The 23,704-nt window shown below is 44.9% G+C and overlaps 1 protein-coding gene across 2 annotated transcripts in view; it reads left to right on the forward strand.

Annotated features, from left to right (window-relative positions):
• Positions 1-23,704, forward strand: part of LOC115651382 (E3 ubiquitin-protein ligase RNF213-like) — a 170,080-nt gene that overhangs the window by 18,300 nt on the left and 128,076 nt on the right. The window contains exons 8-14 of one of the 2 annotated variants that reach the window (XM_030562298.1): positions 1,470-1,579; positions 3,926-4,102; positions 6,942-7,008; positions 9,409-9,448; positions 11,203-11,382; positions 14,974-15,194; positions 18,858-19,111. In XM_030562298.1, the coding sequence (XP_030418158.1) occupies positions 1,470-1,579; positions 3,926-4,102; positions 6,942-7,008; positions 9,409-9,448; positions 11,203-11,382; positions 14,974-15,194; positions 18,858-19,111 (1,049 nt within the window). The remainder of the gene's footprint in view (positions 1-1,469; positions 1,580-3,925; positions 4,103-6,941; positions 7,009-9,408; positions 9,449-11,202; positions 11,383-14,973; positions 15,195-18,857; positions 19,112-23,704) is intronic. The other variant, XM_030562299.1, reaches the window with a different exon arrangement.

Consider the following 23,704-nt stretch of genomic DNA (forward strand, 5'->3'; position numbering starts at 1 on the left):
AATTTAACATCCCTCTGGCAGGGAAAACACCACAGGATCCCACCAAGGTAGCATTTAATTTCAGAAAGGGGAACTACAGAAAAATGAGGAGGTTAGTTAAACAGAAATTAAAAAGTACAGCACCAAAAGTGAAACCTCTGCAAGCTGCATGGAAACGTTTTAAAGACACTATAACAGAGGCTCAACTTAAATGTATGCCCCAAATTCAAAACCATAGTAAGAGAACCAAGAAAAGTGCCACCATGGCTAAACAACAAAGTAAAAGAAGCAGTGAGAGGCAAAAAGGCATCCTTTAAAAAGTGGAAGTTAAATCCTGGTGAGGAAGATGGGAAGTAGCATAAATTCTGGCAAGCGAAGTGTAAAAATATAATTAAGAAAGGCATGATTTCCCTTTACAAAAGCCATATTGACTCATCCCCAGCAAATTGTGTTCATCTCTGTGTCTGATTATTCTGTTCTTTACTATAGTTTCAACCAGTTTGCCTTGTACTGAAGTCAGGCTTACTGGCCTGTACTTGCCTGGATCACCTGTGGAGCCTTTAAACAAAATTGGCATCACATTAGCTAGCTTCCAGTCATCCAGTACAGAAGCTGATTTAAATGATAGGTTACAAATCACAGTTAGTAGTTCTGTGACTTCCTATCTGAGTTCGTTCAGAACTCTTGGGTGAATACTATCTGGTCCTGATGACTAATTGCTATGTAACTTATCAATTTGTTCCAAAATCTCCTCTATTGATACCTCAACGTAGAACAGTTCCTCAGATTTGTCACCTAAAAGGAATGACTCAGGTGTGGGAATCTTCCTCACCTCTTCTGCAGTGAAGACCAATGCAAAGAATTTTTTTAGCTTTTCCACAATGGGCTTGTCTTCAGCTTCAAAGGAAGTTGAAAGCCTGTTTCCTTATTATCATTATTAATCATGTATGTTAGGACATTGTCTCAGGGCAACCAAAAGTGGGGCCCCATTGTACTAGGTGCTGCACAGACACAGAGTGGTAGATCTTCTTGTCTCAAAGAGTTGACAATCTCAGCAAACCAGACAGACCTAGGGTGGGGAAAGGGGTAGATCACACCAGCGGAGTGAGCCAGTGGAATGGTGGCAAAACAATTTTCTATTTTCCAGAGAGTTGAGTTAGGTGGGGACCAGCTAGATGGACAGAAAAGAGAAGTGAGAGGGGACACAGAAGGGATAGGAGGCAGAGAGGGATAGAGCAGGGAGAGGAGAGTAAGAGGGGTAGGTGTGGAATGAAACAGAGATGAAGAGACTGAGGGGTGGGGGAGGGTTGGAGCAAGCAGCCAATTGGAGAAAGTCCTGTCAAAACTATAGAAAACCAAACTCTTTCCTCATTTCCTGTGTCCTGCAGGACAGCTTGGAAAGGAGGGGCATGAAGCATGTGTGAAGGAACCTGCCAGGCTGGGATGGGTAAAAACTGAGGATCTTCACTTGTTGTTTGTTTTGCACCCAGAACGGAGAACTTCAGAACTGAACCAAGACCAAGCACATCCGCTGAGTTCAGGATGGGCATCAGGACCTGGATCCCAGCTGCAGTGCCGTGCTGCTGGAGAAACAGATGAGGTGGGAGTTTTATTTAACCCACTCAACATCAGTTGAGCATAGTTATTCCAGCAATTACCAGGCAAACTGGCTTTGCCGGTGATAAAGAGTGGTGCCCCAGGGCAAGATCCCAATTTACATCTCGCCTGTGAACTTTTTTAGTTTGGTCCAAGAGGGTCTAAATTCACAGGGACTGTTATGATCATCTAAGTCCAGTCTCCTACATAACCCAGGTCAGAGAACCTCACCCAGTCTTGTGCCAGGAATGAATATAGCACCACTCTCAGTTACCCTCAAGTGACTGCTAAATGGATGGATTATTCGCAAACACTGGCCCAGAGTTGCTCCTAGGGATGCTGCACTGGTATCCCCCTACCCTGGGAGTGCCCTGTGGGCCAGTGGGCTGGGAGGTGAGGGCTGTAAAACTGCTCCAGCAGTTCTTAAAATACTCAAGATTGTTCCTACACAGAGAATCCAGAGCAGACCCTAGAACTGAGCCTCTTAATTTTGTTTTTAAATGGGAAATGGATCTACATTACTGTTAATCTGCATTGAGATTTATTGCTATTTATGATTATTTCTTTCAGCTAGGGCTGGTCAAAATATTTCCATCCAAACTGGTTTTTAATGGAGAATTGGATTTTCAACTAAATGAAGTGGAGCATCCACACTGCATTGTAAACCTGGGTTTACAATTGTGGGGCCTGGATCTCACAGCCGTGCTCACACTTCCATACTGCGCTACACAGACCTTGTGACTTGGGTCTGCGTCCACACTGTAAAATGACAGGGCTTGGATCTGAGTCACAGTCGGATTCGGGCTCTGACTCATCCTCTAGCAAGGTCTGGAGTGCTGGCTGAGCTGAGTCAGACTGATTTTGTGTGAACTTCCGGAAGGGGGCTTAGGCTTAAACCTGAGTCAAAACCTGGTCTTAGTGTGCAATGTAGACATACCGGAGCTGGGCAGCCAAACATTGTGGTGCCCAAATGTTAGAGGCCACTTCTGAAAATTTAGGTCTATTTGTACAAAGCGTATTTATCTCCGACTGTAGGTTTTAATAGTTATAGAAGCACCAACTACTACCACCCAAAGACACTGTACAACATAATAAAAGCTTCGTTTAATACCTGAAACCTTCACATAAATGAAAAACCAATAACCCACAATTCACATGCTCAGCAATTCCAAGGCCAGCAGGGCCAAATGTCTGGACTCTGGCATAAACCAGGCCAAAGAATCTCTCCTAGCCATTTCTGCATTCAGCCCTATAACACCTGTCTGAGTTAGAGCAGATCAACCCAGTCCTGCAAGCCAGGAAAAGAGATGAGTTTTGTAATCCCTGAAGGTCAACAGATCTGGAGGCATGAAGCGAGTTGCAAGATTGTGAATTCATTGCAGAAAAATCCTTGTTTGTTAAATCAGGGGCCTACTAGCTCAGATACCTTTGCTGGTTGTAGCTGTAGAGGTATTTCATGGAGAGAGAACAGAATTTTCAATGGGAAGTTCCCAAGCCACTTAGGGCTTTCTGGGTCTGACCTTGGAGCCCTGTCGTATGGGTGTATCTGTGATGCACAGCGTATCAAGAGTGCAGCCATAATCTGCATTGACTTGACTTTATGAGCAGAGCTGAGCAAAAAACTGATTTTTCAATTCAAGGGTTGATCCAAAAAGTCTGAAAAAATATTCATTTTGAGTTGAAGGATTTTTCATGTAATTTTGGGCTGGTTTTAGGTATTTTTACTTTTTAATTAGCTAAATTTCAAAACAAATTGCTATTTTGAAATGAAAACTCAGAATGGTTCATGTCAAAGTAATTAGAATCAGGGCCAGCTCCAGGCACCAGCGAAGGAAACAGGTGCCTGGGGCAACCAATAGAAAGGGGTGGCACGTCTGGGTCTTCGGTGGCAATTCGGCAGCAGGTCCTTCAGTCCCCCTCTTCTACTTTGGGAGCTGCTCATTTGGGTTTGTCTTTTTTTTTTTTCCTTCACCACTTGGGGCGGCAAAAAAGCTGGAGCCAGCCCCTGGTCAGAATGAAATGGTTTAAGGTGAGAAATTGAAATGTTTTGTTTTGAAGTTGCGAAAAATGAACCATTTCAAGGTCTTCATATTCTTTCCCCATTTTTTTCTGCCAAAACAATTAGATCCACTTTTTTTTAACAGTTATCTCAAAAATGCATTTTTCAGCAAATATTCACCAAAAAAAATGTGGCCAGCTCTATTTATGAGGGTTCTTAAGCTGAAACTCCATGAAAAGCACCTTGGATTGGGGTCATCTAGTTTTGACAAAGTCCAGGGTGACTTTAGCAAGCACCATATCCTAGAGGAAAGTCTGCTTCCTTCAATAAAATCATATCTCCCCCAACAAGGGACCTGTGGCGTTCCTGAGACAAAAGGCCAGAATTCAACAGTTCTCTGGGCACCAGCCAGAGTCACCAAAGAAGATGGAGACAGACTGCCTTACAGGCTCTGCTTCCCAGCCAAAGGAGGTGAAAAGGCAGGGCCGTAAATATTTGGATCAGCCACAGGGAGCCTCTAAATCACAAGTAAATGGGAAATGTATTTTAACTTTGATAAAGAAAGCAAAGTTTTATCATGGATTGGATGTTGTCTAAAAGAAAGAAAACAAAGGAAAGGGAAAAACAGACCATTGCTGTAGGGCATAAGGGAGCATCCCTTTAACTAGTATGAGAGCCCTCTAGTGGCACTCACTGGTTTCTGTGTTTTAGAAGCTGCCAGGGACCAGCAGGAGCAGCCATGTGTACGTAGCTGCACCTTGTTTTTGCGTGTTCAGTGAACAGTTAATTGGGACTAGAGCTGGGCGAATAATGTTTTTTCTGGTTCACTGGAAATGCTGAAAAATTGAAAAACAATTGTTTTGTGTCAAACCCAAAACAAAATTTTTCAAGATTTTTCATGAATCAAAAAGTTGAAAACATTTCCATTGCAGATTGAACTAAACATTTTGTTTCATTTCAGATTTGAGCATTTTAAAATGTATTTTAATTGTTAAAAAATAAAATCAAGGTAATTTCAGAAGTAAAGATTGTTTCAGTCTGAAAAATGGAAACATTTTGATATAAAAATGGAAACATTTTGATATAAAAATGAAACACAATGTTTTACATTTATTTTAAAGATTTTTTTTCATCTGAAACAACTTGATAAAAATCTATTTGAATTTGCTAAATATTTCGGTGTCACTGAATCTGCATGTTTTAACCGAAAAAATGTTTAAGTAGAAAACTTTTGCCCAGCTCTATTTGAGATCAACTGTGTCCAGTGGAGGGTTCTACACATTGTTGGTGTTGTGTAAAGCACAAAAGACACAATTCCCAACATGACTATAGATTACCTTTGGAGGTGTCAGAAGGGTCTGTGGAAGGAAATTGTGGTTTAAAATATTTAGTAAATACCTGGAAAGGGGGCTAAGCAGGAAGGGTGCAAAATTTTGCAGAAGCCTATGAAGAAAATGAGTGAGACCCAACCAAGCAAAGTGAATGGGAAACACCCTGGCAGGGGAATTCAGTGATGATTAACCCAAATGAATGCACATTAGAAGGAGCAATTTCAAATACTGATACACCTTACAGGAGTTTATTGTAACTGTGCCACCTCAGAAAAAGTGGGTCCATTGTAGGTTAGTGAATACCTCTGCTCAAAGTGCAGCTGTGTTTGAAAAAGAAAAAAGCAAAGGAGATGTTCAGATACAGAAGAACAGGATGGAGAATTTTACAGAGAATGATTTGATGCCCTTGTATAAATCAGTGGTGCTGCCCCATCTAGATACTCGGAGCAGTGCTGGGTCAACCCATCTCATGTGGGATATTGCAGAATTAGGGCAGGTCTACACATAAAACACGGCAGCTGTGCCACTGTAGCACTTTAGTGAAGATGCTACTATATTGACAGGTGAGTTTCTCCTGTTGGCTTAATTCAGGGGTCAGCAACCTTTGGTTCCAATGGGAGCTCCAGGAAGTGGCAGTCTGCCTGTGCTACTTCCTGCAGGTGCCATTGGCCAGGAATGGTGAACTGCAGCCAGTGGGAGCTGTGGGGTTCCATGCCTGTGGACACTCTAGGTAAACAAACTGTCTCATGGCCCACCAGTGACTTACCCTGATGGACCGCGAGCCAAAGGTTGCCGATCCCTGGCTTAGTTAATCCACCTCTGCGAGATGCACCATAATTATGTCAATGGGAGAAGTCCTCCCGTTGACATAGTGCAGTCTACACCAGGGGTTAGGGTATGGATTTTCACACTCCTGAAGGATTTAGTTATACTGATGTAAGTTTATAGTGTAGACCTGACCTTGGAGAGGTTCACAGAAGGAGGATAAGAGGGCACGTGATAAAAGCCTGCACTGTGTAATCTAGAGAAGGGAGATTGATCACTTCTGTTTTCCCTGCCTCATAACAAAGGAACAAGACAATGTTCAATGAAATTGAAAGTGAGAAATTCAAAACTGAGCAAAGGAAACACTTATTCACAAAATGTGTAATTGGCCAGTGGACCTCTCTGCCACAATCTATCACCATAGCCAAAAGCTTAGCAAAATTCAAAGAAGAACTGGACTTTTATAAAGATAATAAAAACATCAGCCATTACTTCCGATAGGGGCACAATACATAATAGAATTAAATCTGCATCAGCAGTTCTCTAAGTGCCTCTAGTAAGGAAGACATTTCCTCTGTGTTTTGTCCACACCAAACCCCAGGAACTAACCTATAGTTTAGGAGCATACAAATTGCCAGACAGAATCAGATCCAAGGTCCATCAAGCACAGTCTCGTGTCTCCGACAGTTGCCAGCACCAGGTACTTCAGGGGAAGGGATAAAAAACACCACATTAACCCATGGGATATGTTGGATAATCTGCCTCCTATGTGAGAGTTCATCCTTGTCTCTGATAGCAAGAAATTGGCTTGATTCCTGTGGAAGTGAGTTCCACAGACTAATCACTCATGTGGAAAAAGTATTTCTTTTTGATCAGTTTTGAATTTTTCACCTTGCAGCTTCATTGCAGGTTCCTTTGTGTTCTGGGATGGGGAGAACAGATGTGATCAATCTCCCTTCTCTAATCTGGTCAGAATTTTATAAATCAAGATAACTTTTACCATCAAGGCTTCCCCAGGGTTCAAGCCCAGTCCTTTGGCACCACAATGAAAGCCAGATCCCCAAGATACTCATTTTATAGGGCTATTTGCAATTCTCATTTTCAGTTAATGCAGAGATGACTCTCATGTAGGAGTGCATTCCTGCTGCACAGAGGCACAGAACAGGCCAATGCATTCCTTCAGTCCCAGTTACACCATAGGACCATGCTGTCATTAAAGGGTCACAACTTTGGTGCTATAACTGGTATGTTTTAAAATTTCCTTTTCAAAGACCCAGAGCCCTGGCAGTGCAGTGAGAGTGGAGCCTGTGGAGGAGAAAGTGAATCCCTGCACAGAAGGTAACCATTCCATTATTTCAGCACAAACTTGTTTATCTGTCCTTGGCCCAAAGCTCTTTGATATTGTTCTCAGTGATCCAGAAGAAAATACAGAATCTGATGATGTTCACAGATGACACAGTCAGTGGGTGGCGAATAGTGTTGGGGGCAGAGCAAGTCCACAGAGAATTCAGGATCAACTGGGCCCATGTGAACATGCATTTTAATGCAGCCTAGGGTCAAGGTCCAAGAACCAAGAACATAGGCCACACTTGCCAAATGAGGGTTGTATCCTTAAAAGTAGGGGCTCTGCCTAGAAAGGACCCCTCTGCCTAGGGGTCCTGTGGAAAATTACTGAACAGGAGCTCCCTGTGTGATGCTGTGCCTAAGGTGGCAATGCGATCCCTGGATGTAGAAGCAGTGGAATATCAAGTAGGGGCAGAGAGGAGGTGCTATTTCTGTATCTGGCATTAAAAAGATTACTACCGGAAACTGTGGGCAGGTCTACACTACAAACTTACTGCTTCTGGGAAGAGACACTAAGTGACGGGAGAAAGCCCTCCCATCCGCTTCATAACTCCACTTTTGCCAGAGGTGATAGCTATGCCAGATTCTCCATCACTTGGAGTCTGGTCCCTGCTGGTGTTCAGATTTGTGAATCTATGATTTAAAAATCTGCCCAGTTTTCCCATAAAGTCTGTTGAGCTGAAGCATTTCTCCTTGAGGGCACAAGAAGCCATCGCTGCATGTGCAGTCTCACCGACTGACATAACCTTAGTCCCAGATCTGGACCTTAGCGTCCAAAATATGGGGGTTAGCATGAAAACCTCCAAGCTTAGTCACCAGCTTGGACCTGGTACCTGCTGCCACCACCCAAAAAATTAGAGTGTTTTGGGGCACTCTGGTCCCACTGAAAAACCTTCCCTGGGGACCCCAAGACCCAAATCCCTTGAGTCTCACAACAAAGGGAAATAATCCTTTTTCCCTTCCCCCCTCCAGGTGCTCCTGGAGAGATACACAGACACAAGCTCTGTGAAACTACACAGAGACTCCCCCCTCTCTGTTCCCAATCCTGGAAACAAAAAGTACTTTCCTATTCCCCCCAGAGGGAATGCAAAATCAGGCTAGCAATCCAACACACAGATCTCCCCGATTTCTTCCTCCCACCAATTCCCTGGTGAGTATAGACTCAATTTCCCTGAAGTAAAGAAAACTTCAACAGGTCTTAAAAGAAAGCTTTATATAAAAAAAGAAAGAAAAAATACAAATGTTCTCTCTGTATAAGATGATACAACACAGGGTCAATTGCTTAAAAGAATATTGAATAAACAGCCTTATTCAAAAAGAATACAAATCAAAGCACTCCAGCACTTATATTCATGCAAATACCAAAGAAAAGAAACCATATAACTTACTATCTGATCTCTTTGTCCTTACACTTAGAAACAGAAGACTAGAAAGTAGAACTACTTCTCCAAAGCTCAGAGAAAGCAGGCAGGCAGACAAAAGAAAAAGACACACAATTCCCTCCACCCAAAGTTGAAAAAATCCGGTTTCCTGACTGGTTCTCTGGTCAGGTGTTTCAGGTGAAAGAGACATTAACCCTTAGCTATCTGTTTATGACACCGACACATGGCTGCAGCCTGGTTTTTACATGGACATCCATGAATATGGGGCCTAGCAACTGGTGCCCATAGGGAATGGATCTGTTTACAGGACAAGGCAGCTGGTCTCCAGTGGGCTCAGGCACAGTGCAGGGAGGCATCTAGGTTATACCATGTGCCAAGAGGTTCAGCACTAACAGCTCCCTCCCAGCTCTTCTCTTGGGGATGTTCACCTTGATGGAGCTAGAGGATCTGTTCTTCCAAACTCTCCCTTTCTCACAGTGATTCCTGCTCTGTCCATCTGCTCCCCTGACAAACTTTAGCTTTAGCTGGAAGTGGGAACAAAATATTGTAATGAGACTTTTTTTCTTCAATTTTACCCTAATGAAAGAAAACTTTATCTGCTGCAGATATGACAGCCAACACATTGAGGATTTAACCAGGGCCTTCCAGAGCTAAAAGCACAAGCTGCTACAGCTTGGGGTACAGAGCTAACTGTGCCTGAATGGGGCTACAGCAGGCTCATATCCTCTGTGGATTGGGCACAAATGGGGGCCTGTCTCTCACACTCACCCACTAGCTAAAGAAATGGAGTTGGGTGAAGGGCAACCAGATGATTGGAGCTGCAGATGTCAAATGCATGAGAGCTAAGGTGTAACAGAGCATTCTGAGGCACTTCGATCTGTGGCCAGACCCCATTTTTGTAATGAACATGCAACTTCTGAGCTGTAAATGTTGTAAATTTGAAGTTTCTTTCTTTTGTTTTTAGCATATGAAAATTTTAACTGAAAACTCTTTACTTTTATGAAAATTGCAGATCGTAAGGGAAATGAAGTGACCTCAACTTCAGAGGACAGGTTTGTTGCATGGTTCAGAAATGGATGTTGTGAAGCTGACTCAGTGCAAACAAGAGTGTAAAAGAACCAGATTTTGCTTGAAAATCAAGGAAGCTTGAGACTCGAGAGTTAAGTGCTATGTAGTGAGCTCTCGCTGTGCTGTGGTTGGTACTTGAGCAGATTTGATCTAACCTTAGCCATAGCTATATCGAAACTAGCTTGGGTACACCTACATAAGCTGCACTTACATTTTTTGATTGCAGCATAGGCATATCCTCCTTGTCTTCCTTTTGTGCAGCACCCAGCACAATGGGACCCTGACCCCTAGCTGAGGCATCTCAGTGCTACCATAATATATGTTCACTCATAATATTCATAACTGAGAGTCATTTGTGAAAGAATATGAAGTAGAAGCAGGGAGGGGCACTGTGTATGGCATTGGTGAAACCATTACTGGATCCTGGATCCAGTTTTGGTGTCCACACCTCAAACAGGATGTTGCCAAATTGTTAAGGTTTCAGAGAAGAGCTACAAAAACAGTTCAAGGTCTGGAAAACCTGCCTTAGAGCGAGAGACTGAAGCAGCTCAATCCATTCAGTTAAGAAGGTTAAGAGGGGATGGGATCCCAGGCCATAAGCACTGACATGAGAATGGGATTTCTGAGAGCAGAGAGCTCTTTGATCTTCAGACAAAGGCAGAGCCAGACCCACTGGCTTGGAGTTGAAGGGAGACAAATTCAGACTGGCAGTAAGGAGTCAGTGTTCAACAAAGAGGAGAATTAACCCTTGGAATGGCTCCCTAAGGGTGGGGTGGGGTGGCTTCTCCATTCTTGGGAGTGTATCAGTGGAAATGGGGCATCTCCACTCCAGCTCAAGCAGGAGGTTTTGGGCAAGAGGCAGAAATCGCTGGGGGAGACTACATGGCCAGGCTGGATGCATTCTCTGTCCTTAAACCTTTGAATAGTTCTGTTAGCATGTGTAGGAGAGCTTTGATTTAACCCATAGAAATGTTATGGGGGTACCAAGAGCCAATCTGCGGTTAAGCTGTGTTCACTTTTTGAATTAAAGTACAGTTTCCAGGCCTGATTGTCCAAGTCCTTATTCCTCATGTACACGGAGTGCAGAATAGGTAGGACACGCTCCCATGCCCATCTGCTGGCTTTTTCCACCTGCTTTGCACTCTCACAAGAAGACAGAATGAAAAGACTCAGGTTGCTTACCTTGGAAGGAGACCTGGAAGAGGGGCATGGTGAAAGTATATAAAATACATATACAGAGAAAGGTTTGTTCTCCCAGGTGGGGAAATGAGCCACAGGGTATTAGTATTTATTACAGCAGTACTTACGGACCAACCAAAGTTGGGCTCCATTGTGCTACACAGATAGAGACAGGCCCTGCCCCAAAGGGCTCATAATTTAAGTAGATAGGACAGGGGAGGAGTTGGGATGCCTTGTACAGCAGAAAGATGGTTGGCAAATGTCATGTTAGTGCCATGTGTTATTGTTTGAGCTAGGTTTTGTTAGGAGGTGATTACTAAGAAGGCTAAGAGGGTAAGGGAGGGCAGGGGCAGATGGAATCTCTTGCCTAAGGTTATGCAAGATCTGAACCCAGATCCCCTAAGTCCCACTTCCCTGCTTTAGCTCCAAATCATCTCGCCTCTCTTTTGGGCAGAATTGAGGAGAGGGGAGGGGTCTAGATGCTGAGGGTTTTCATGCCTGGGGGGCTGCATGGAAGATGGCACAGAGATGATCTTATGCCATTTTCATTTTTTTCTAGCATTTTATTGGAGACTCCATATTTTCCAAACACAAGATGCTCCAGGGAGGACACGATGACTCTGGAGTTTGTTGTCGTATGGTCTAAAAAAATTGTGTTTGATGAAAAACTTGGCAAGATTGTTGTTGCAGCCTATAATCATCCCAGGAGATACCAGGAAATTGCTAGGATGAAAAAAAGGTAAAACGATGCCAGAGTTGGATTACACTGATAGGTCATTTGATCTTTCTTGGTGGGGGGAAGAATGTGATAATGAGACACATTTCAGGCAGCAGGTGGGGAAATCCCACAAGTAAAGTCACCATTGACCAGTAGAAACCAACTTGCAGTGGAATGTTACTCCATTACTCAAGAAGGGCAGCCATGATGAAATGCAAAGGCGGAATCAAATGTCCATCACAGGACCTCCATTTGGCACCCCTGTGAGGGGAGATATTGGCACTTGTCACCTCTCTGTTCCCCCACTTCTATGAGCACTCCTGGGGTGGCTTGGCCCCTGTCACAATTTAGGGCAGCTCTAACTTGTATGGATTGGAACAACTAGCCTGGGATTGCTGGGGAGCAAAAGGACCTGCCATAATGTCCACTATGGGTAGGTCCAGGAGTCAAAATGGAATGGCACCGAGCCAGTTATGACAGCTAGCGATATCCCTGCAGCAGAGGTAGAGGTGTATCCATGTCCTGTGAGCCATAGGAGGAGTATAGGAGCCAACACACTGGGGACTGAACCAGGGAACCTCCAGAATGAAAAGCCCGTGCTGCTACAGCTTGAACTAGTACCTCATAGCCGGTGGCTATAGCAATCTCTTTTCCTGTGTGGATTGGCACAGAGGGGACTCTTAACACTCGCTCACCAGTGGTTACACAGCAGGAAGGAGATGGAGGCTGACCACTGATCTGAAGCCAACATTTTCCAAGGTGGCCCTGGAGCATGAGTGCCTCAGTTGCTGTGGGGTGGGCCACAGCCCTCCTTACAGTCAGTGGGGGCTGCAGGGGCTTGTATTTCTGCAAATCAGGCCCAAGGTGCCTCATGTCAGCCCTGCTTCCCCCCAGACTGAGGCACTTGCAATCAGTGGCCGCGTCTGACAACTTTGGCCTAGGTAGTTAATCAAGGTGACATGTCAAACCTGGTGGGAAAGTCAGACTGCAGGAAATATGACGCTTTGAGGGAAATTAATGCAGTTATATAGGGCTGAGGTAGATTCTCCATGACTGGACATCTCTTTCTCAAAGCTTCACTTTAGCTCACCCAGAAGTTTTGGGTCTGGAAGCAGGAATCACTGGTTGAGATTCTCTGGCCTGGGTTAAGCAGGAAGCCAGGCTGACGGGCACAATGCTGTGATATCTACAAATCTGTGTAGGTTACTTTTAATGGCTTGACCCCTAAGCACTATATCTCTTGTCCAATTGCATACGGTTGATAAGAAAGGTTTTGGCAAAAGAGCCAAACATCCACCTCCAGTGTGAGAGGGAGACCAAAATAAAAAAGAAATAATAAAGGAATTACCCAGGTTGCTCTAAACGTGGCCAGGCTTGGCATAAAACTGGCCTTGGGATCAGGGACTCCTCTGGAGCAGCCATCCATTCAGCATACAGTGGGGACTAGGCCTTAATGTTTGTCACAAGGTTTCAAACATGGTGATTTTTTGACCACCTGTAAGTTTTTTTTGCTTATTCCATTTTCTGAGTGGTGGGGGACTAGTGCGGGGGGTCAGATCTTCTTTCTCCTAAATTCTTGTCTGGTATGTTTCCTCTCCCACTGCACTCTGACGGCCAGTTCCTTCAGCCTATTCTGCCACTCCTGCTTTCCTGCCTGTGTTATGTTAGGCAGTGGTTGTCCCTAGGTAACACACTTTAGTTCATCTCAAGCAACTTCTTCATGGAGAGCAGAACTTAGGCACCTGTAAGAATTTGGCCCTAACGATGCAGATATGCACCCAGTGGGATTTTGAAAATTTGCATCCCAAGGTGTTTAAATACCTGTAAGAATCTGCCCCTGAGTCCTTCAGCTGAAGGTAGAGGCTTATGGTCTGAGTGCTGAACATTCCAGATGCAAACCCTGCTCTCAGCCTATGATGGTGCATATCTAAAGAAGCCCATTAAAGTTCCTGGAGTAATGAAGTAACAGTGGTTTAACCGAGAGAACAATCAGGCTCATTATATATATATATATGTGTGTGTGAGTGTGTGTGTGTCTTTATGATTGCCAAGTTAATATATGGAGATACACCTATCTCATAGAGCTGGAAGGGATTCTGCAAGGTCATTGAGTCCAGCCCCCTGCCTTTACTAGCAGGACCAGGTACTGATTTTGCCCTAGAGAAGCCCCCTCAAGGATTAAGCTCACAACCCTGGGTTTAGCAGTCCAATGCTCAAACCACTGAGCTATCCCCCCAGGCGATTGAATTAGGCCTCAGTCTTGCAGTATCATCATCACCAAGCTTTAAATAATCCTAAATACAGGCCTGTTGGCATTGTTATTTATGCAGGGTGTTATCATGATACTAATTGAACCATAAATTCCTTTACTGAATCCAAATGCCAAATGGTACCTATATGATTCCTCTAAACATGCCTTAAAAGCCTAAATAATAAGAAATGCACTATAGCCAAACAGTAACAAAACATGTAGAAGCATTTGATCAAGATACTTACAAATGGGTTAAACCCAGCGGTGCTTAGACCCATATTGGTCAGGCAGGTGATAGCAATGAGCCCTTCAAGAGTTTACTATTTTATACACTTTATCAAACGTGATGTCATTGGCCATTAGCCGACCTTAGCTAAGGCCAGATGAAGCAGGTTTTCTTATGTAGCCAATTATTTATTGCACCCGGTACTCAGTTAACTGTGTTTTATTTCTATTACTTCAGTCCAAACCTCAAATAAGATAACAATGGCATTTTAAAGAGTCAACCGCAAGTTTTATATAATGACTCTTCTTTCTCACGATCTCGTTTTTTGTCACATACTTCGGGTCCATTGCTTATGCAAATATCCCAACTCAATTAAAAACCACTGTTCCTACAAGACCCCTCCCCAAATCTTAAAATTGGCTTAAAAGTCATGAGATGTACAAACATGTTAAATTTGGAGTTTCCTTCTGTTTGCTTCCTGGTGCCAGGGCATTTAGCATCAGCATTGTCAAGCTTTTCTCACCAACTGTGAGAGCTAGAAACTTACTTTAAAAAAAGAAAGAAAAGAAAGCTGAGGTTCTCAGCTAATAAATAAAGAGAAAGGCCTCGAAAATCATGAGATTAGCTTAAAACTCATGAGATTTTTACAGAATAAATCCCATGGGTTCATTCTATTTATCTTCTGGTTCCTGAGCCTTTACTGTGCTCAGTCACATTTTCAAGCTTTTCTCTGCAGTCATGAGGGCTACCATCTACTTTTTGTTTTAATGAGAGCTGGGATTCTCAGTTTGCAGTAACATTCTGAGTGCTGGTAACTCTCGTCTTGTTGTCCTGACCTCACTGCAGAACTCAGACCGTATTTGGGTTTTATCATGATCCTACTGAGGGCAAAGGGAGAGTTTCTATTGACTTTGATTTAAAGTAAACTCTTAATTTAAAATGAACAAATATACTTTATTTGATTTAAAAGATTATTTTATTTCATATTATTTAAATTAATATTATATATTAAATACTCAATTATATTAATTAAATCATTAGTATTATATAATATATTTACTATTTATTTTATTTAAAATAAACTCTTTGATTTAAAATAAACAGCCAACTCTTCTGTTTTGTTTTAATTTCCTAGGTTCGAGAATAACTGTGGGCTCCTTGTCGTAGGCCAAGCAACAATTCCTGTTTCGGCTCTACGAAGCAGACAACCCATCTATTATAAATATGGGGTTATTGACATGTACAGTTGTACAGGAGCAATTCAGTTAGAGCATATTTATATAACAGCTTACAAAAATCAAAAGGCTGAGTTTCACCGAGTTCTAGATGTGCCCGAATCAGCCATCAAAGCAGGCGGTAAGAATCACATTTAGCCCTGTGGAAAATGATGACAGAAGGTGCAGCCTTGCAGACTCTCTTTGTATAAGTACACGTGAGTCTGATTGTAATGTCATTGACTTCAGTGCAGTCACTCCTGATTTACAGCAGCATGAGAATCAGGCTGACTAAATGGAAAACATGGGTAGCTTGCCAATGTCTGCAGTGAGTGTTCTAGCACAGAATCTTCATGGTCATTGCTGGGTGTTACTTGGGCTAGGCCTACACTAGGGAGGGGGGGTCGACCTAAGATACGCAACTTCAGCTACGCAAATAGCAGAGCTGAAGTCGGCGTATCTTAGGTCGATTTACCTGGCTGTGAGGACGGCGGCGAGTCGACCGCTGCTGCTCCTCTATCGACTCCGCTTCCGCCTCTCCGCTGCAGTGGAGTTCCGGAGTTGATGGCAGAGCTATTGGGGATTGATTTTATCGCGTCTACACTAGATGCGATAAATCGATCCCCGATAGATCGATCACTCCCTGCCAGAGTATAGACGTACCCCTGGGTATGACTGTGAGCTTGTAAGGAGTTGACTCACCCCTGCAGCACCTCCTGCTGGTTGTCTCCGGGAATTAGCTCACTTTCCAGCCAGGAGTGCCCTCTGCAGGCCAGTGATCCACCTTACCTCACTCTGGCCCCTGTGTCCCTCCCAGGACCCTGGTGCCCTTTCACTGGGTTTCTGCCTCCCTTGCGGAACCCCTCAGTCTCAGGGTCTCCCCCCCAGGGGAACCTCCACCCACTAACCCCACCTTGCCTCAGTGTACAGCTACTGCTATCTAGTCCCACTCCCTGAGGCAGACTGCAGTATATGCCACTTATCACAAGCAAGGTTGGGTTGGATGTGCTGCCTCTATCTATAGCTGGGCTGCCCCTCTGCAGCCCCGGTACTGGTCTTAGGCCCGCAGCTAGGCCCACAGCCTGGGTGTTTTCCAGGCTGGAGCGCCCCAGCTCCTCTAGCCTTCCCCCAGCCCTGCTCTACTCCCACTACCCTCCTCAGCTCCCTAGCAGCCAGGCCCTTCTCTCTCTACAAGCAGAGAGAGAGACTGTCTTCTCGAGTTCCAGGCTCAAGCCTTTATATGGCTAGCTGGGTCCTGACTGGGGCATGGCCCCTGCTGAACCTGCTTTCTATTCAGCCTGAACTGCTCTCCCAGCCCTTCAGCCCTCTCCCTGGGCTGGTTTTAACCTTCTCAGGGCTGGAGCAGGTAGGCACCCTGCTACAGAGCTCTTTGGGGCAGGGGACTATAATAAGTGGGATCCTGGTCCATGCCTAAAGCTTTCAGGTGCTTTTACAACATAAATAATTAGAACTGGTTAGAAAATAGGGCTTTTGCTTCAAGGACAAATTTGATTTTTCATATATATATTTACTGAAATCTGAAAAATGTGGGAGTGTCAGTCATAAATGTTCAGTTTTCAGGGTTTGGGTTTTCCAATGAAAATTTAAAAAAATCAAGGAAATAGGACATTATCAGTGCAGGTTTTTGTGTGGTTGACTAGCTAATTTCACATCGAAAATGAATGAAAGTGGAAACATTTTTGAGCAGCCCAATAAATAATGAATGATACTGTTCCTTTTAAATGTAGTCCATAATTTGGAATGATTGGGAAAATATTTTGTTTGGGGAGCTACCGTACCTCTCAGACATCCCAGGTGCATGTGGGGATGTGCCCAATCCTTTGTGTAAGGGTTTTTTCTAAAAGCTATAAAAGTCACAGGTTTAGGAATATTTCAGGGAAGTTCTCTGGCCTGTGTTATACACAAGATTAGACTAGATGATCACAGTGGTCCCCTTTGGCCATGGAATCTTTGAATCTACACACCTTCATGAGCTGCAGTGTATTCCCTCCTTTGTGTTAGTCTGATAATGCCAGCTGGGACATGGGAAGGAGATGGAACTATGGCCTGGCCATCTCCTCTAGACTCAAGTCCAGTGCTGGTATCCACACTGTCCTGGACTTCCAAAAGGACTTTGACCAATTGGTGAGGGCTCAGAGAAGAACTATGAGAATGATTCGAGGTCTGGGAAAACTTGCCTTAGAGTGAGAGATTGAAGGAGCTTGATATTATTTTGTTTATTCAAGAGAAGGTTAAGAGGTGACATGTTCCTGGTCTATGAGCACCTATGGAAGGAAGACATTTCTGAGAGGAGAGGGCGGTTTGACCTCACAAACAAAGGCAGAGTAAGAGCCAATGGCTGGGAGCTGGTGGGAGACGAATTCAGGCTGGAAATAAGGGGGCTCTGTTTACCAGGGAGGGAAATGAACCACTGGAAGAGCTCCCTCAGGGGCAGGGTGGATTCTCCCTCACACGGAGTCTGTCAATGGAGATGAGGCATCTCTTTCTGAAAGTTCCACTCTAGCTCAGCCAGTAGTTACTGGGACAGATGCAGGAATTACAGACCAGTGAGCTTAACTTCTGTACCAAGAAAGATAATGGAGCAAATAATTAAGGAATCCATTTGCAACCATCTAGATGATAATAAGGTGATAAGCAATAGTCAGCATGGATTTCTCAAGAACAAATTGTGTCAAACCAACCTGATAGTTTTCCTTGATGGGGTGACAAGCCTTGTGGATAGGGGGAAGCGGTAGATGTGGTATATCTAGACTTCACTAAGGCTTTTGATACTGTCTTGCATGACCTTCTCATTAAGAAATGAGGGAAATACAACCTAGATGGAGCTACTATAAGGTGGGTGCATAACTGCTTGGAAAACCATTCCCAGAGAGAAAGAGATCTAGGGATCATAGTGGATCACAAGCTAAGTATGAGTCAGGTGTGTAACACTGCTGCAAAAAAAGCAAACAACATTCTGGGCTGTGTTAGCAGGAGTGTTGAAAACAAGACATGAGAAGTAATTCTTCCGCTCTGCCCCACACTGATTAGGCCTCAGCTGGAGTATTGTGTCCAGTTCTGGGCATCACATTTCAGTAAAGATGTGGACAAATTGCAGAAAGTCCAGAGAAGAGCAACAGAAATGATTAAAGGTCTAGAAAAACATGACCTTCAAGGGAAGATTGAAACAACTGGGTTTGTTTAATCTGGAAAAGAGAAGACTGAGAGGGGACATGATAATAGTTTTCAAGTCTGTAAAAGGTTGTTACAAGGAGGAGGGAGAAAAAATATTCTCCTTAATCTCTGCTGACAGGACAAGAAGCAATGGGCTTAAATTGCAGCAAGGGAGGTTTAGGTTGGACATTAGGGAAAATTTCCTAACTGTCAGAGTGGTTAAGCACTGGAATAAATTGCCTAGGGAGGGTAGTGGAAGCTCCATTATTGGAGATTTTTAAGAGCAGGTTGGACAGACACCGGTCAGGGATGATCTAGATGGTGCTTGGTTTTGCCAGGAGTGCAGGGGACTGGACTTGATGGCCTTTTGAGGTCCCTTCCAGTCCTGTGTTTCTATGATTTCTATGAATCACTGTGGGGAGATGAGAGACGAAGCTGGATGGACACAAAGAGCCTTGCCGGTCTTGGAATCTATTAACTGAATGGCACAAGCGGCACTGTCAAATGGAAGATGAAACCATTAACCCTGTGACAGATTGTGGACTACTTGGTCCTGCAAACTGCTGCCTTTGGAAGTCTGAAGGTGTACAAACATTTATTTGAAGATTTGCAAATGTTTGTTTCTTACTAGGAGTGTGGACCCAATTTGATGACATCTGTCAGTCCCAGTCTGGCTCTGTATCGATAGGAAAGTCCAAAGAGACTGCTAGAGAGTCTATCCTGAAGTTCCTGGAAGATGAGCTTTTCCAAGACCTTTCTTACCGGAAGGACTTTGGTAATGTGGAAAGGAAGCTTGACTGTTACAAAGAGTGCTTGAAAACCAGCAACATCGGTGATGCAGAGCGAAAAATAAGTTCTTTCAAAACTGACTTTGACGAGAGAAAGGTAAGTGAGCAATGCCCATCTCTCATGGCAACTCCACAATAGCTAGAAAGGTCCCCACTGAACCTCTCTGGGGGTAGCTCTACCTCCACATGGTGCATTGACAATGATCAGAGAATTATTGAAAACCAAGCGTTATATTTGCTGCTCTTTTCCTCTCCAGCCTTGTGCCCTGCACCAAAACCCATTGGAGTTATGAGAGACTTTCCATTGATTTCCCATGGGTTTTGGATGAGATCCTAACAGCCCAGTCTAACTCCTGTTGAAATAGAAGGATTTCCATCTGCTTTAATGGGAGCTGGATTATGCTGCCACCAGGATCATCTCTACCAGCTTTGGACCTGATTTCCAGAGTCTATTCTTGTACGCTGGATCCTACAAGCAGCCTCTGTAAAAGGCAGGCCAGATTTAGATTTGGTGAAATCTCATTCATCATGGCAAGGGCTGCAGATGTGTCATGGCATTGTTTATCAGAAATCACAGTGCAGTCATGGTACATTTTGTAAAAGTCACAGGGTTAGTGTCTGCTCCATGAATTTGGATAAGCAATGCCCTGGCAAATGAGGGGGCATTGACCACTCACAGCAGTGCCCTCTGCTCCAGCACCACAACCCTAACCTCAGCTTGGGAAGAGCGAGCCTGCCCTGCACAGGCAGTGGCAGCTCCTGTGTCCTGGGGGGCTGGGCCCGGTTCCCCACTCCGGGCGTTGTGACCTGGCCCATGGGGTTGTAGCACCACTTGCTTAGGTTTGGCTCTACCACCTCTCCGTCATATGCTGCCGTCAGCCTCAGTCCTAGAGCCTTCCTTCAGGAAGTCATGGACAAACCGAGAAATCACTGTATCTGTGACTTTTTCTGCAGCATGATGAACCTGCAGCCCTAATTATGACCCAATACCTAAACCTCTTCAGGCAGAGACCGTCTGTTGTATCACTTGCTCTTTACATAGGAACAATATGAAGAAACCAGACAGGCGCAGCTGGGTCCCAACTAACCATGTTTACTAACTATACACAGATACAGCATGGCTGCTCTGAGTAGTTTCTGGGGGTTTCTAAAACAAAGAATGCAGTGAGCACCACTAGAGGGCTCACTGACTGTTTAAAGCAGTGCTTTTCAAACTAGGGTATGGGGTACATGAGCTCTCATTGGGGGGTATGCATGAAAAATCCTGTAATGGCAGACAATGGCATTATATTTAGTACAAAGGTTTTCAAACTGTGGCATGTACCCCCCTAGGGGAGTGCGGAGGAAAGTTCAGGAGGAAAAGTGGTGACACCAGGTGGCTCGGGCCAGTCCCATGCCACGTCCACCCCCGACTCACCTCAGTGGGCCACCCAGCCTGCCTGGGTTGGGGAGGGGCGCAACCAAAAATTGTAATTCAAAGACAGGGCTCAGTTTTTTGAGGGGGTGGAGAGGAGCTGGCGAGAGGAGGTCTTGAGGAAGAGGTGGAATGGAGCAAGCAGCTGGTAGGGGGACCTCAGGGAGCAGGGCCACAGTCCAGGTTCCGGTGCCCCCCCCATGTCTAGAGAGCTTCCGGCACTCACGTGTAAGCTCATGTGTAAGACTCTCACACCACCTATGACCTTTCCACATGCTATAAACTTCATCTGGAGCCTTGATGCAGTGTGTGGAGCAGCACCATTTCTGTCAGTTCTGTAACAGTTCATTCTTCTGTGAGTATTGTTCCTGTGGGTGCTCCAGTAGGTGTGTGTGTATGCCCATCTGCTGTCGACCGGAGAATTTCAATAGCAGTCCATCCCACCTGCACTTGCATGGCTCCCTGCCTGCCAGGAGGCTAGCCAGCATGCTTGGACATTTCTCCCTCAGTTCTTCTCAACTGCACTAGGCTAGAGAGACGGCGCTGAGCTGTCCATTCACGGATCGGATTGTTACCTCCTGAAAGTTTTGAAAATGTTTGCTTCTTTTGAGGCCACTTTTCTTTTAGTACTTGTTAGTTTTTAGTTGGCCAAGAAAGAAAGAAAGGGTTCACCTCCCGCCAACCCTGGTGGGGAGAGTCCTCCCTGGACAAGGGTATGCCTGGCTTTCCACTCTTCAAACAGTGTCTTAGCTGCAAAGAATCTGTCCCAGTAAAGGATGGGCACTCACAGTGTATTCGCTGCCTTGGGGAGAAGCACAATCCACAAAAGTGTGGTTGGTGCCAGCAGCTAAAAAGTTGGTCCAGGGATAGAGAGTTAAGGCTAAAACTTTTGCACATGGTGTCAGCCCTTCAACCCCTGGAGTCCTAGCATGAGCTATCACCACAACCTTCTATGTCAAAGGCAGATGATCCCAAGGAAACAAGCCACTCACCAAAGACCAGTAAGAAGAAGCCTGAGAGTCCCTGTAGCGAGCCCAGATTGAGCTGGAAATGATCTCCGACCCTGTCAGTCTTGTCGGTACTGACAGCATCAAAGCCGCCAAGAGTCAGTACGCAGGGTATGCATGGCACTCAGCCAACAGACAGTCGGAATGCCCAAAGACCCAATGGGCATGGGCAGAGAGATCAGTACCGCATGGGCATCAGAAACATAGATGACCTGCCCTGGGGAAGGCTACGTCAATGAGATCATGAGCACCAGCACCGACCCCAGTGCGTGTGGCACCGACGGATCATACAACCATATCCACATCTCCAGCTCCCTTGGTGCAAGCTCCTTGGCTCCAGCAGCCATTGGCACAGATATCAGTGCTACCTGCTGTTGAAATTCTCTTATCAACAGGGCAGAGGCGCGCACACACACCTACAGTGGAGCACCCCTAGAGGGACACATCTTGAAGAACCATCGTTACTTCACAAGGCGAGTAACTTTTTCTTCCGGGGCTGTTACGCTGTCGCTGTGTTTGGAAAGAATCTACAGTAATAACTGAGCATTCCCAGAATGCAAAGTAGCTGTGACACATTTTGTGGTTGGGGAGGTGGCAGTGCTTATGGATAAACTTTGGCTTTATTTAGTGATTTATGTAAACTGTCTTTGTCAGTGTATGGCCACAATCTGCAACTGAGGCTTTGGAAATTTCACATTTTCCCTGGTTCGCTCTAAAACCATTCTCAGCCAGCCTCACTTCCCAGCTGTCTGGAATTTCTCATGGATTCTAAGGGACCTCTGTAATCATCTGGTCTGATCTGCTGTATAACACATGCCATAGAATTCCCCTGAATTAGTTCCTGTTTGAACTACAGCAGAGCTGTTTTTGAAAAACGTCCAACCTTGATTTAAAAATTGCCAGGGATGGATAATCCACCACATCCCTAGATAAGCTGTTCCAAAACAATTTAAATGCTCCCATGGCCAAGTAACAGGGAATGAATGCCCTGTAATACCTGCTCTGTGGCTCACTGTCAAGTAGTGAATGGGGCTGTTACTCTAAAACAGTCTTTCATTACGTGTATGTACAGCTAGGACCAGGGCTGGCTCCAGGGGTTTGGCCGCCCCAAGCAGCCAGAAAAAAAAACGAAAAACAAAAAAGCCGCGATTGCCATCTGTGGCAATTCAGCGGGAGGTCCTTTGCTCCGAGTGGGAGTGAGGGACCGTCTGCCGAATTGACGCCGAATACGTGAAAGTGCCGCCCCTCCCCGGAGTTGCCGCCCCAAGCACATGGTTGATAAGCTGGTGCCTGGAGCCGGCCCTGACTAGAACTGGGCAAAGTTGTTCAACCAAAACTTTTTTGTGTTAATTTCACCAAATTGTTTTGGCTGGAAAAAAATCAGAAGAAGTCAAAACATTTCAATTTTTTGTTATGAAATTATTTTCCATTTAGAAATTTCCTTCCCATTTATTTTTTTTTTAAATTATAAAATGTTAAAGAAACTCAAAATCCAAAGGAAACATTCAGTTTCGGGTCAAACAACATGTTTATTGGGACCCAAAATAATTTTTGCTGATCTGCTGAAAATTTGTTTTCAGTTCAACCCATATTGAATATTTTCTTCAGTGTTTTGGCCCTGCCAGTGAATTGAAAAATCTGTTATTTGCACAGTGCTGTGTGCAGCACCTGGCACAATTTGACCCAGTTCCTCCCCCCTGCCACCCCCCACAAGCCTTTTTCAGTCACTGCACTTCCACTGTCCATCTTTGCTCCTCTCCCCTCATGCCCACCCCATAGATGGCTCACAGTTGCCAAGATTTGTGTAGGATTTGGGACGGGGAGGGATTGGGGTGACTTTCTTATGGATGAAGAAGAATCACTGGTTTCCCAGATGTGCTCCCTGCCCCAAGCAGCAGTGGGGACAGGACATGGCACTGCACAGAACTAGATGGCTCTGAATCTGGGAGAGGATGTCTGGGTACCTGGGGTGGGGGAATAGCGCTGGGCTGTCTGGGAATGAGGACAGAACTGAGCCCATCTCTTTCTCTCCCTACCATCTGTATTCTCTGCTCCTTCCCTGCTCAGTAAGAGCAGAGGCAGAGAGTTCCCCTGCCTGCCAACTGTGACCATCCCTGCTGCCCAGCCAGACATGTGAGATGCCAGCTGGGAATGTTCATGGAGCTCCCAGAGACTGGCAGTCTGGGGGCTGCCTGGCTACCAGGCGCAGGGGATGAACAGGAGGAAGTGTGAGGCTAAGCCGCCATGTTTTGGGGGAGTGGCTATCTGT

The sequence above is a fragment of the Gopherus evgoodei genome, chromosome 4 (assembly GCF_007399415.2).
Source record: "Gopherus evgoodei ecotype Sinaloan lineage chromosome 4, rGopEvg1_v1.p, whole genome shotgun sequence".
In the NCBI taxonomy this organism is placed as follows: Eukaryota; Metazoa; Chordata; order Testudines; family Testudinidae; genus Gopherus; species Gopherus evgoodei.